Source organism: Strix aluco, chromosome Z (assembly GCF_031877795.1).
Source record: "Strix aluco isolate bStrAlu1 chromosome Z, bStrAlu1.hap1, whole genome shotgun sequence".
Classification (NCBI taxonomy): domain Eukaryota; kingdom Metazoa; phylum Chordata; class Aves; order Strigiformes; family Strigidae; genus Strix; species Strix aluco.
This window is the reverse complement of record NC_133971.1, coordinates 41,806,992-41,819,741: the sequence shown is the minus strand read 5'-3', so window position 1 is coordinate 41,819,741 and position 12,750 is coordinate 41,806,992. Positions and strand designations below refer to the sequence as shown.

At 54.7% G+C, this 12,750-nt stretch overlaps 1 protein-coding gene across 1 annotated transcript; it reads right to left on the bottom strand.

Moving 5' to 3' along the window:
• Positions 1-5,948: 5,948 nt before the first annotated feature.
• LOC141918786 (uncharacterized) lies at positions 5,949-12,749 on the bottom strand. The gene is made up of 5 exons (XM_074813647.1): positions 12,409-12,749; positions 11,968-12,117; positions 11,628-11,693; positions 10,485-10,641; positions 5,949-6,125 (listed from the first exon to the last, which is right to left on the bottom strand). Exons 1-5 carry the CDS (start codon positions 12,747-12,749, stop codon positions 5,949-5,951), a joined length of 891 nt encoding a protein of 296 aa, XP_074669748.1.
• Between the last annotated feature and the right edge of the window lies 1 nt (position 12,750).

Genomic DNA, 12,750 nt, shown 5'->3' with positions numbered 1-12,750 from the left:
GGTAGTTTGGCCAGGGAACAGGGAATAACTGAGGCTGCACAGAACAACTGGGTGAAAAGTTCACCAGCGAGGAAGAGGAGATACTTCATCTATAGGACCACTGCCCAGGGCTTGAGGAACTCAATGCGCAGGCGCAAGGGGAGGAGACCTAATTACCATGAGAAGCGAGGGGAGGCGGTGGTAGGCTATGAATATGTACAGGCGTCTTATGAATATACAATACTTTGTACCATAAAAGCAAGGGAAGAACTACAGAAGCGCGCGCATGCTTGTGGAGGAGCGATCCCCTGTGCGCCCAGCGCTGAATAAACATACCTGCTTTACAACTCCAAAGTTGTAGAGTTCTTTTCTCCGCAAGTCAGAGGGACGGGGGGTGGCTGAGGAACCCTCTGAGTGTGATGAGGGGGACTCCAAGGAAGAGAAGTCTGAGGGAGAGGAGAACATGGAGGAGGGAGATTTTTCCGGGGAGGATGATGTCGCAAGTGCTGTGTCTGAGGGAGAGGAAAACATGGAGGAGGGGGAATTTGAAGGGAAAGATGTGGCGAGTGCTCTGTCTGAGGGAGAGGAGGACATGGAGGAAGGAGGATTTGAAGGGAAAGATGTGGCAGATGCTGTATCTGAAGGAGAGTAGGACCTGGAGGACATATATTTTGCAGGGGAGGACGATGTGGAGATGGCCAGAGCAGAAGGGAGATGGGAGCAGGCGGGGGAGATAGAGCAGGGCAGAGGTGGCAGCTGAGGAAGGGGGCTCTAGGGGGTCTGGGGGGGATGGGGAAGGGGCAGCCCATAGAGCTTGTGGGCGAGGGGTCAGCCAGGAGGGGTGTGAGGGAAGGGGCCGAGGACCAGGGCGAAGCAGGGAGGGAGTGAGGCACAGTTTAGTAGTTACATCAGATCGACTTGGGGTTTCCCAAGTCCCTCTGCAAGAGATGCCAGAGTTTAACCACTGAAAATAAACCTGGCAAATTAAACCAAAGAGCTGGGATGTGCATTTTAGTTGTGGCTTAAGTGAAAAGCAATAAGCAAGTGTAATGTGTTGTCTAATAAAATTATATTCCTGTATGATACACCTGAAATAATCAGGTTTGCAGCAGATATCTTTATCTTTGATGTAACAGCTGGTACGTCTTCCTAGAGATGTTCTGCAAACCCTGCACGAGAGACAGCACACGTGCCAGCAGAGGTTGTTTGCCTGCAAAAACGTAAAAGAAAAATACCCCTCAATGTTTGTGCTACCAATATTATAGTTTGTATTTACAAAAGCTATTTTTTCCATCCATCCATGCCCAAAAATTACACGTACCATGACTCACAGGAAATCTATCTTCAAGGCAAAACATTTTTCCTACAGCACGCATATTGAGGGTTAACTAATTTGATGGAGTTTTCAGAATAAGCTTTCATGGTTTTGTAATTAAACGCACCAGAAGAGGAAGCAAGAGATTCAAGTTCCACAGAGATATTTTGTGCCCAGTTCTGTTCTCACAGCATTAGAGTAACAGAGCAAGTTTTGGCCTCGCCTGACCTCGGGGAGGCAGCTAACTTACATCCTTTTATTTCCCAGTCTGTACAAAGTCCTGCCTAACAATGAACAAACTTTGCAAAGTGATATGAAATTTTAAAATTAGAGTATTGAAGGGGGGGAAAAAATTCTGTCAAATGGAAATAAACCATGAACCACATCTTGATTTACCAGGTGTCTGTTAAAGCAAAGTGAACAAAGTGCGAGTTTCAAAATATCAGCAGTTGTTTTGACAACAAATTCAACAATTCTTTAGAATGTAACATCCATATTGAAACCAGACAGAGTCATGGAAAGCAGCAGAAATCAGCAGTTTTCAAAACTCACATACAATTTTTCAGCAAGTAAATTGAGTGCAATTATTTTTTTTCTTCTTTCCTATAAAGAGAACTCTGTCGTGCAGACATTGTACATCACACATCAGCTAAATAGCTGGAATACTTTGAAAACCCAAGACTCCAAGTGACCGTAACAATTAAGTAATAACCCTTTGGATAATGGCATGCTGCATAGGAGGAATTTTGTAAACCAAACAATGACTAAGTTTAGATTTACTTTTTTTTTTAAATTTTATGAGCCAATTTCTCATCTCATAGCAAACAGCTCATCTATTGCCTATGGCAGAGCAGCAGATTGGAGATGATTCGGGATGTGCCCTTCACCAGAACGCTGCCAGACCAACCGCAGAGAAAGCGAGGTCTGACTCCAGCCCTGACGCTGGAATCCCCCGTTTCAGTCATTCTTCAGGCTGTGACACCGCGGTTTGCAGTCGCCCAACCTCTCCCGACTGTCACCCTGCTGGCAGCCATCTTCCGCATGCTGACAGATTTACACCGCAGCGTAACACAGCGCTGTTGGTAACAGCTGTCACCAAGCCAATCCTTAGCATTTCTCCAGTCCCTGCCCGCTCTGCCCGCCGCTGCCGCCTTCACTGACCAGCGGTGTCTGGTTTCTCTCCTCAGAGTGCCAGCATCTCATCAGGTGGTGTTTGTCCTCGCGGCCTTCAGACAGACCATCTCTGGAGGACGTTTTCAACCACTCCTGACTGCGAGGCATTCACCTGCCCTAGGAGATGGCAGACACCCCATGTGCACGGGTTGGCCCAGGACCCTGGCACATAACAGCTCCAGGCTTCTCCTGGCCATAAGAAGCAAAGAAGACCAGGCTTCCTCACCACCGTGGCACTGAGCAGGGATCATCGGGAACACTCACATCCTGCCCCAAAGCTGGGCTGGAGACCTGATCTTCCAAGTGCTGGTGGCCACCATACAACCCAGCTGTCCTGGGCTCCATCTGAATGACCCTGTCTCATTTGCTGGTCTTGCCACTAATTTTTTTTTTTTTCTTTTGGTTCTGTTATTGGTGGAGAGAGGAGACCTTATTGCAAACCATCTGGTTTTGGTGGCTCCCAGACATCTCCCTGAGCACCTGAATTCCGGATGGCGAGAGGATCAGAGACCTTATTGCAAGAGAAGCTTCAACAGGGGAAAAACAGTGGCCGAATGGCTGCCTCCGCTGTCACCGTGCTCGAGTGCCTTCAGCTGAGATCTGGGCTGTGCTGGAGGAAATACTTGAATTTTCCTACACTGCTGCTTTTCCAAGACTCGCCTGGGTATATACTTCCTTTTCCCCTTTCAAAAAGAAAACAGGTCAGAAGACACCTGGTCGCCAAGCAGGCGATCCCTCACCTCCCGTGCCTCCACCTCACCTGGTTTTCTGGGTTTCTTTGCTTCCCGGTGCCCTCACGAATGCACAAACAATGCAAACCAACAGAGCTGTAAATGTGTTCAGTTATATAGGGGTGAAGTTTGATGTACAGTTGTTAATAGTGATAATGTTTTACCTTTTTTTCTTTTTTCCGGTTTTGTTTTTAATTTATTTTCATGGATTTGTTTATTAAAGAAAGAGTTCTACCCGGCAGGATAACTTATTTATTTATTTATAACTCGCGTGGGTTTCCAACCCACGCCTTGCTCCCACAGCTGCTGACCCACTGGTTTTCTGTTCGGGCCTTCCCTCCATGTCTGCCCCGTGCCCATCCGCACCCGCAGTGTTTGTGTCTGGCGGGGTGCGGAGCGGCTGCCTGCTCCCAGCTCTCTCTGTACAGAGTTTTGGTTGCTGTTGTACCCTTGACAGGTGTTTTGTTTTTCCCCACAGGTGTCTTGTTTGGGGCTGGGGAGGGGGGAGCTGCTCCGGGCTGTCCTCGCTGTCAAGTCTTTATATGTTTTAGCCGGCGGGTTTTTTCTTAATAGTTCATATTGTACAGGGGAATTCAGAAATTTTGTATTTTTTTAGTGCGCTTTTAAATAAAAGCAAACCACTTGGCGTGACAGAGACATCCCTTTACTGCGGGGCGGGATGAAGGATGCTGCGAGCGTGGCGGGTACCGGTGGCCACACCGTGGCGTGGCTACTGCAGGGCTACGGCGGGGACCGCCCGTTTGTCTCCAGCTGAGACTAACCCCAAAGGCTCGCTGAGCCACGTCAGCCAGGACCAGCCAGCCGACAGCCCCACGAGGAAGGCTGGACCCATCCCTCGGCGGGGTGTTTCCAGGGCCGACAGCTCCTGGCAGGTCTGGGAGGGATCGAAGAGCTGTGGAGCCCTTTGCGTTTCCGTTCACCCACAGGCTGGTGCGGAGCGTGTGCTGGGGACAGCGAGGAAACAACCATCAAAGCGACCTTGTGAAAGGCCGGGTGTTGTCAGCCACATTAAATTTCTGTCAGGCAGCTCCTGTTGCTCCGGCTCTGCTGGCGCGGAGCGGGTGTTGGGTGCCGGGTGCTGGGGGGTGAAGAAAGCCACCAGCGGGCTGTGCCCACCTCCAGCTCGGCTGCGGCAAATGCGGAGCGAGGGGAAGTTGATCTTGGGATTACGAGAAGTCGGTCGCTATCAGTCAGCGGCGGTAACGCTTCGCTCGAGCTTTTACCCTCCACACTGTCAAACCCCACTTCCCAGCTCTGCGGTGCTCTGGCTTTGGGGGTGTTGGTTTTGGTTTTTGTTTCCACTTGGGATTTTTTTTTTTTAAATTAATGTGCTGAATTTTGAAGCCCTGTTCCTGCTTGACCTCATGGCCCACCTGCTGCGCTGCGCACGCAGGGCTGCGTCTGCCCCAAGGAAGGGGTACGTTTCCCCTTCTGCAGGTTACTTTGCAAGTCCCGCAGACCTCAGACAACAGGACCATCTTTTCCTTTCGTTGCCCCAGGGCTTCGTTGCTTAAACCCCCCCCCCCCCCTCCCCGTGCCCAGGCAGCGGTCCCTCTCCCTGGCTCATCCCGGGCTTGCCAGCACCGCTGTCCGAGCCGGGGGGGCTGCTGTGTGAGGGAATGGGGGGTCCTGGAGCCACATCTCAGCCTCGTGGGGTGACCTGGTGTGCTGTGTCACTGCTGTGCCTCTGCCTTCAGCAGAAAGCATTAACTCTGTCTGGTTTGCCTTTTTTTTTTTTAAACTTAGCTGCATCTTTCATCTCCTCAGGGCTGCTACAAGCAGGAAACGCAGCTCCACACGCCTTCAAAGTTTAGGCCTGTTTTGAGATGTGGTTTGTATTTAACCTCCTCTCTCGCTCGCTTTTTCCCCGGGCCATCCGGGAAGCTGCTCTTACACAAAGCAAACCTCCCTGCCACGCTGCCTGCTACTGCGAGGAGCCTGAGCCCCTCGGGTGGCCGCCGTCCCCCTTGGCACCACCGAAATGCTCTGGCGGCTGCCCCGGCTGCGGGCTGAGCTCGGCCCCCCCTGCCTGTAAACGCTGGCTGACTGCTGTTCCTTAGAAAACTCGCCGCAGAAAGGCTGAGCAGGTCGGGCGTGGGGCTGGGGTGCTGATAGTCACTTTGTTTCCGCCTGTTGCTGATGATTTTGTCCCTGCCAGGCTTGTGCTGCAGGAGGGGAACGGTGCCATCGTGTCCCCTGGCAAGATCCTGCTGCCCGGGTACCATTTTGTCCTGCCAAGGTGATGGGGTGTATCCAAGATTTGGGTGTTGGGAAAGGATCGGTGCGTGTTTGACCCCTGTGCACCCGCCTTCCTGTGCAGTAGTGCCTTCACGGGGCTGAGAGTCACCAGATTCATGTCCCAGACCTCTGCCACAGGGACAGGACCACGGTAGGTGTGACGGGAGACCTGAAGATGGGCAGCCGATGCCCGTTGCTCCCCTCCACATCATCACATTGTGGCACAGGGGCTGGGGGAAAGGAAAAGGCCTTTTCATCCCTCATTTCTCCTCGACAGGGAGGTGTTCGCTGCCCTTTGGGACTGTCAGCTGTGATAGGAGAGGATGAAGATGCAGGAGATTTCCAGCAGGAAGCGATTTGGAGCCAGCATCGCACTCCCACCTCTATTTCACAACTTTTTATTGCTCCCCGCAAGGACCCACATTTCGGAAAGCAGAAAAAAATGATGAAGCAGGAGCAGGATGAGATTTCAGACTGTTGGACCTCCCGTTCTAGGAGCACCAGAGTCCCGTGGATGGCTGAGGACTTGCAAAGGGCCAGCACTCATCACACCTGTGGCTTCCTGTACCCATCCATCCCCAGCAAAGGTGCTTGGTGATGCAGAGACGACTGGCCAGGGCAGCCTGCAGCCACAGCAACAGCGAGGGTTGTGTTTTGCACGTCGCTGTCTGGGAATGAGAGATGAGCAACAGTCAAACCCCTACCACGGCTGGAACAACGCAGATAAGCACCGAGGAGAAAAACCACCTGGGGCATGGGGGCCGGGCTCGCCGCAGGGACACGAAGAGCTGGAGACTCGGAGGTGGCATCTCACCCCACGTCCTGCTGCAAGGAAAACATCCAGCTGCCCCCGAGGCGGTGTCTGAAACCCTTTGGCCCTTCTCAGCACAGTGAGGCACAGGAGCTATTTTAAACACCTGCCTTAGGATGGGGTGAATTATCAGCAAACCAGGTGTCCCGCGGCTCCACCCCCCCGTAATGAATCCCGGTGGAAGTCACTCTCCAAAGGCTTTTTGCCGACGACCTGTGTGGCAACAGCACCACCTCCACAGGGCAGGTGGGGAAACTGAGGCACGGTGCCCCAACCTGCTGGAGATCTTTTGTGGTGGAGCTTGGGCTCACCTGCCTTTCCCTGTCCTACCCACCCTTAGGCGGGGACCAGCCGCAGGGGAGCTCCCAGCTTTAAACCCCTGATGGCCCCACATCCCCCAGGCAGGGGATTTAGTCCTCTGGGAGTCGACACTAAAGCCCTGCACGCCCCTCAGCATGAACCCGGCGTGAAACCTGTCCCTTCCCAGCCCTCCTCTGAAAAATAAACCCCGTGCTGTGACAGTGGGGGCGGCCAGGTGCTGGTTTCAGGCACCTGTAGCCCCGCTCCAGACCAGAGTCTCATGTTTTGGGGTTTATACCGACCTTCCTGAGAATGGGATCTGCGCTAACCCTGCCTGTGTGACACATCGAAACTGCATCACTCGGCCTGAGAGTTGGTGGGGGCTTTTATGAGGAAAAAACCACTTTATTCACTGTAAAAAAAAAAACAAACCAACCAACCAACCAACAACCACAAAACCTTCCATTGTGTAAAGTTGAGTCAAATTTAGCAGCTTCAGCTAAGGAAACATATTTTTTAAAGGAATAATCAGTGTGATTCTTTCATCCTTTTTCAAGCTTTTGGTCCCCTTTCTCCAGGGTAATATTTGTGTGTCCTTGATCACTGTGTTTATTACAGTTAGGAGGGGGTTAAGCAACCCAAAAAATGGAACAACAGCTCCTGTTTCACACTGAAGCAGCTGCTTCAGTGAACCTGCAATGACACACAGGCACGCGTGTGCATCTGAACGGCTGCAGGGACGGAGATCTTGCCCTGCTGCAAAAGCTGTAAGAAAAACAGAAAAGCAGCAAAATGTCATTTCAGGTCACCCCTGCCAAAAGTCTTCCTCTTGCCCCAGCTCCCCGAAACGGGCAGGCAGGGCCAGGCCCCCGGCACACGCACGTGGCCTCGTAAGCCATCAGCACCGACCCCAACAGAAACTGCCCCCGTGCTGCCACCCGCGCGGCACGGGTGTGCCACAACAGCCGTGATCTCGGTGCCAGGCTACTACTCGTAGTAATCACTCGCTGTAGCATCCCTATGTGTGTGCATGGGTGCGTGTAGATTCCCCCCCAAAACACATACATTTGGCTCAGTTGGGCCCAGGTTGGCTCCTGCCGTCACCAGCTGAGACCTGATGGCAATCGAAGCACAGCTGAGGATGCCGAGGACTTGGATTTCAGCCCTTTTCCCCCATCCTCTGGGGGGTTTTCTCTCCTTTTGGGGAGAGGAGCAGGATGAGGGCAGCGTGGAGACAATGAGCCACCTTCCCTTGCCAGGGTGGAGGGGTCACTCTCCTGCTGCTCTAGCAGGGTGTTTCCAAACAAAGTCTTTGATAAAGCCAATAAATGAAGCACGAGAAGATGGAGTGTGACTGGCCATGACTCCAGGACAGATGGACAGACTCTCTGGCATGCTCAGCCTCCTGCTGACACTGAGGGCTCCCCCTCTGATGCAGGATGGTTTCTATCTCTCAAAGTTTGCAGCTGTGTTACGGGATGAAGTGATTTGCAATAACCCTGTTTGTCACACCTTGTAGCCCACAGGTTTTTAACTCTGGGTGGAAGGAACAGCATTTCCACCCTGGATGAACCAGCACCTTTCTGGAAACTTTTTTAGTCCAACACTGCACCGCTGAGCAGGAGGGCTGTGATCTCCCTGCAGCTGGGTACCTCGAAATGCTCTATTTTTTGTCAGTTCTTAAGTTTCTCTTCTCTGCTTCGGCTTTGAGATGGGAAAAGGAACTGACTCTTCTCTCTCAGTTTTCATTCTCATTCAAAATTGAAAGCTGTCAGAGATCCTGGGCTCGTTGCCACGGTCTTGGGCTCACTCTGCCCCCCGAAATATCTCCCTGTACCCCGAGAGCAGCTGATGGTGAGGGAAGGAGCAGGAAGAGGTTGGGTCAGGGCAAAGCACCCAGGTGCCAGGCCAGGCCCTGTGGTGAGGCGCCCGCGACGAGCCTGTGCCACCCTCTGCTGTCAGCCCTGTCCGCCCAAAACAGGCTGGTTTTGCAGAAATGCACCTGCTCTTTAATTTTTCATCCCTTTTTTGAGTTTTTCCGATCCTCCTGTGTCCTGAAAGGCTCTCCAAGCCTCTCCCTGGATGCTTGGCAGGACCTGACCCTGAGAGGATGGCGAGAGCCACCCTGGCCAGGAGGCTGAGCTGGGCGGGGGGGGGGCAATTATCCCTTTTCCAATGCCCCCCCCCCCACCTGAGACACCCCGACGGACAGCCAGCTCCCCTCCTGCCATTGCCCTGCCCTTTGCAAACAGAGGAAGCTGAGGCGTCTCCTCAGGAACTGACTCCTGTGGGGCAAGGCCCTGCCGGCGGCCTGACTGTGTGAGGCGGCTGCTAATTCAGCAGGGCCATCGCACGTTTCCCTCAGGAGCAGGACGTCCCCATGTCCCCACAGCCCGGAGACACTGGTGACAGCAGACCCTGTCCCTCTCTGCCCACACCCGGCACCATTAAGGCCCAGTGGCTGCTGGCCACCCCTGTGGTGAGGTTTCTCCTCAGGGCACGAGAGGGATGGCAGTGCCCTGCGGGCTGGCAGCGTTCCAGTCCCACGTCACCTGGGAAGTTGGGGGGTTTTCTGACATCTGTGGGGTTTTTTTCCCAGTTTATCCCCACTTATTCAGAAGGTGACTGCTTGTGCCTCATGGTATGTCCAGCACAGACATCACATCACAGAAGTGGTCAACTGGGCTGGGCCACAACCCTTCAACTGGCTTGAGAAGTCTGTGATGATTGTGAAACCAGTCAGTGCCCCAAGCCCAGAGCCAGCTGCCAGCGGGGAAAACACCTTCCAGCTCATCAGCCTGTACAGAGCATGGGGTGACACATGGCCAGGGACTGACTGTAGGACATGGTGGCCAGCAGGTAACACTCGCAGACTGCATGAGATCCAAGGAACTGGAGCTGAGCCGTGCAGTCCTGAGCAGAGGTGGTCCGTCCCCAGTCAGGAAGCTGGCCAGCAGTCCAGGAGGGTTGATGGAAGTACAGCACGTCTCCGAGCTGCTCAAATCCACCAGAAATACATTGGGCTGTGGTGATGCTGGTGTCACCACCAGCAGTGACGCTGTTCCCAAGCACAGCCTCTGCACAGACACTGAGAGAGAGGAGGAAGAGGCACCTGGAATCAGGCGCTTTCCCAACCCCAGCAGCAGAAGCTCTCCTGGTGACGTCTGTTTTTTCCCATTCCCCTTTCTCCATCAGTGTCCTTGGTCTGTCTTTTCCCCTCCTGTCAGAAAGGGCACCTCTGAGAGAGGGAATATTTGTGACAGAAGGTGTTACCAGAGGGAAAGCAGTGTTTGCACACACCAGGCTGTATTGGGTACCCTGAGCAAGAGGCCTTACTCAGAGTTGCTTAAATTTTATGTGCTTGCCACCCCTAGGAAAGAATGTATTGTTTACTGGGAATCATCGGCCGCAAAACTGCTTCTCATGGCACCCTGCAGGCCCCACAAAGGCTTCTCATCACACCCAAGGACACAGGGGACATTTATTGTCCATGCAAATGTTTCTCATCAAATACAAGGACAGATTGGACACATCAGACAGGTCAGTCTGTCCTTCAAACAGTCAGCAAGGTTCTAGTAAGGAGCTACCGTTCTTGGAGAGGAGAAACACCCTGGAACATGGAAGCTTGTTAAAATTGTTTTACTTAAATCGGTTTAAGAACCTGCCTGGATACAGACCCTCACCCTTTGAACTTGCACAGACAATTAAAACCCCACTGTCACTTTAAATCAGAGCAAGCACGTCACTCCCCACTGAGGGGTACAAGTGATAAGTAATTAACCAATAATCACTGCAGTAAAGGTGTAATCATGTAGTCTGGGGTGTATAAACACTCTGAAGTTCTTTTGTGCCGAGTGCTTGACCTGCGGACTCTTCCCCTGTGCGGGATAAAGCAGTATCTCCTCTCCAAACTCACCTTGGTCTCCAGAGTCTTTATTTCAGGTGTCACACTCCCGTGCAGGGCTCCACACTCCGTGCGAGAAGAGGAGCGGGGTCTTGGCGAGGCTGCTCCTAGGAGCGCGCCTTTCCCCCCGAGCAGAGGAGTCGCCCCAGGGCGGTCCCTGTCCCCGCCTCTGGAATAAAGAGGGAACGGCATTTGCTCAGCCTTCAGCAGCACGGCCGCTGCGCCTCAAGTTATTCCCAGGACGCTCTGCACAGGCGGGAAAGGTTTCTCCGTTTGCTGTCGGCGGGAGAAAGGCACCTCAGTGTGGGAGAGATTTAAATCTCAGCCCACGGCGCGAGGAGAGGGAGCAGCACCAGCACCCTCAGCAGTGTGTCTGGCCAGGCAGGAGCTCCCGGCACTCGCTGAATTGCTGCGGGGGGTGTCCAGCTCGTTACCCCGTCCTGGGATGGGCCCTGCAGGAACGGCACGGGCAGAGCACCGGCAGGACAAACGGACAGCTCGGAGGGGTCCAGATTTGGAAGTGCGGAAACTTCAGATTCCAGACATTTTTAATTCAACATTCTGGCATCTCAAAATACAGCACTTTCAAATTCAAACTGCCGACATTCCAAACCTGGACAGCTCAGATTTAGAATTCAGAAAATTCAAATCTAAAGTTCAGAGATTTCCAAATTTTGAAAGTCAGAAATTTCAAATTTCAGAAATGTCCAATTCAAGATGCGGACATTTCAAAATTTGTCATTTTCAAATTCAAAATTCCAACATTCCATAACCCCAGACATTTCAAATTTGGAAAATTCAAATCTAAAGTTCTGAGGTTTCCAAACTTCAAAATTCAGAAATTTCAAATGTGTCCTGGCACCCCCACACCCCCAGACTCCCCCAGACCATCCAGACCCCTCCACACCCCACCCAGAACTCCCAGACCCCCCCGGGACCCCTCCTGGCACCCCCAGAACACTCCCAGGATCCCTAGAGCCCCTCCAGACCTCCGCCATCACCCCCAGACCCCTCCAGGACCACCCCCAGCACCCCCAGGACCCCCCCCAGCATCCCCTGAGGATCCCCAGAGCCCCCCAGACCCCCGTGGTACCCCCAGACTCCCCCCTGAACTCCCTGGCACCTCCAGACCCCCCAGGCCCCGTCCCAGCTCACCCTGACCACGGTAACCATGCGCTGCCCCACCTCCTGCAGCAGCTCCTGCCGCCACCCCTCGGCCTCCTGGGAAGGGGTGAGGGCGGTGGGGGGAGGGTCAGTCACCCCCTCCCAAAGGTCGGGGGGTGTTGGGGGGACGCGGCGGGGTTCGGAGGGGCAGGGAACCCCCCCCCAGAGCAGTGCAGATGTCACAGACGCACCCCAACCCCTGGTTGCAGAAGGTGCAACGGGGGCACTGCCAGCTCTATGGTAAAAAAAAGGTGTGGGGGGGTCAGGGCTTGAGGTCACCCCCAAAACTCGGGGACCCCCCCAAGGAAGGGCAGGGACCCCCCAAACTGACCTGGGGGCTGGGGGGGCCGTTGGGCGAGGCGGGGGCACTCGCAGACCCCGCAGAGGACGCTGGGGCCGGGCAGGAGGCGCAGGCACAGCCCCCACCTCGCTGCTGGTGTTGGGGGGCAGCCCCAGAGTCGGGGGGGCCCCCCCTATAGCGCTGGAGAGGAAAAAAAGAGGGTGAGGGACCCTACAGATCCCCATAATGCCCCATAGGGGATCGGGGGGGGGGTTGGGGGGGCTGTACCCTGGGGTCCCCCCATGGCGGCTGGCTGGGCTGGAGGAGGGAGGGGGCGGGGGGACACTCTCAGGATCTATAGGGGCTCTATAGGGGCCCTACAGACCCACACGTGACCCCAGGAGCCCCCCCCCCAGGCCCTCCAGCCCCTAGAGCCCCCCCAGCACCCCAGGAGGAGGAAGAGGAGGAGGAAGAGGAGGCAGCGGCGCCCACCCCGACCGGTGCCGCCTCCAAAATAGCGGCGGCGGAGGCGGCTGAGCTGAGGAAAGCGCCTTCCCGCCCTGCGGCCCCCACGCCGCGCCGGCCCCGTCCCCGAACGGGCTGCCCTCACGCGACATGGCGGCCGCGGCGTCGCTCCTCACCCCTCCTCCGCGTTCTGCGCATGCGCCCTGCTGTCCCCGCCCCCTCACTGGCAAGGCCCACACTCGCCATGGCGGCCGCGGCGTCACTCCGCACCCCTTCCGCGTCCTGCGCATGCGCCCCGCTGGCCCCGCCCCCACCCTGGCAATGTCTACACTCGCAATGGCGGACCCCGCTCCCCTCAGGGCCACCATG

Excerpts from the sequence above, each read along its gene's own strand:
- LOC141918786 (XM_074813647.1), bottom strand. The coding sequence starts at position 12,749 with ATGGTGGCCCTGAGGGGAGCGGGGTCCGCCATTGCGAGTGTAGACATT. Across the intron at positions 12,118-12,408 it reads TGGAGGCGGCACCGGTCGGG|CGCTATAGGGGGGGCCCCCC; the intron begins GTGGGCGCCGCT and ends TTTCCTCTCCAG. Across the intron at positions 11,694-11,967 it reads ACGGCCCCCCCAGCCCCCAG|GAGGCCGAGGGGTGGCGGCA; the intron begins GTCAGTTTGGGG and ends ACCCCTTCCCAG.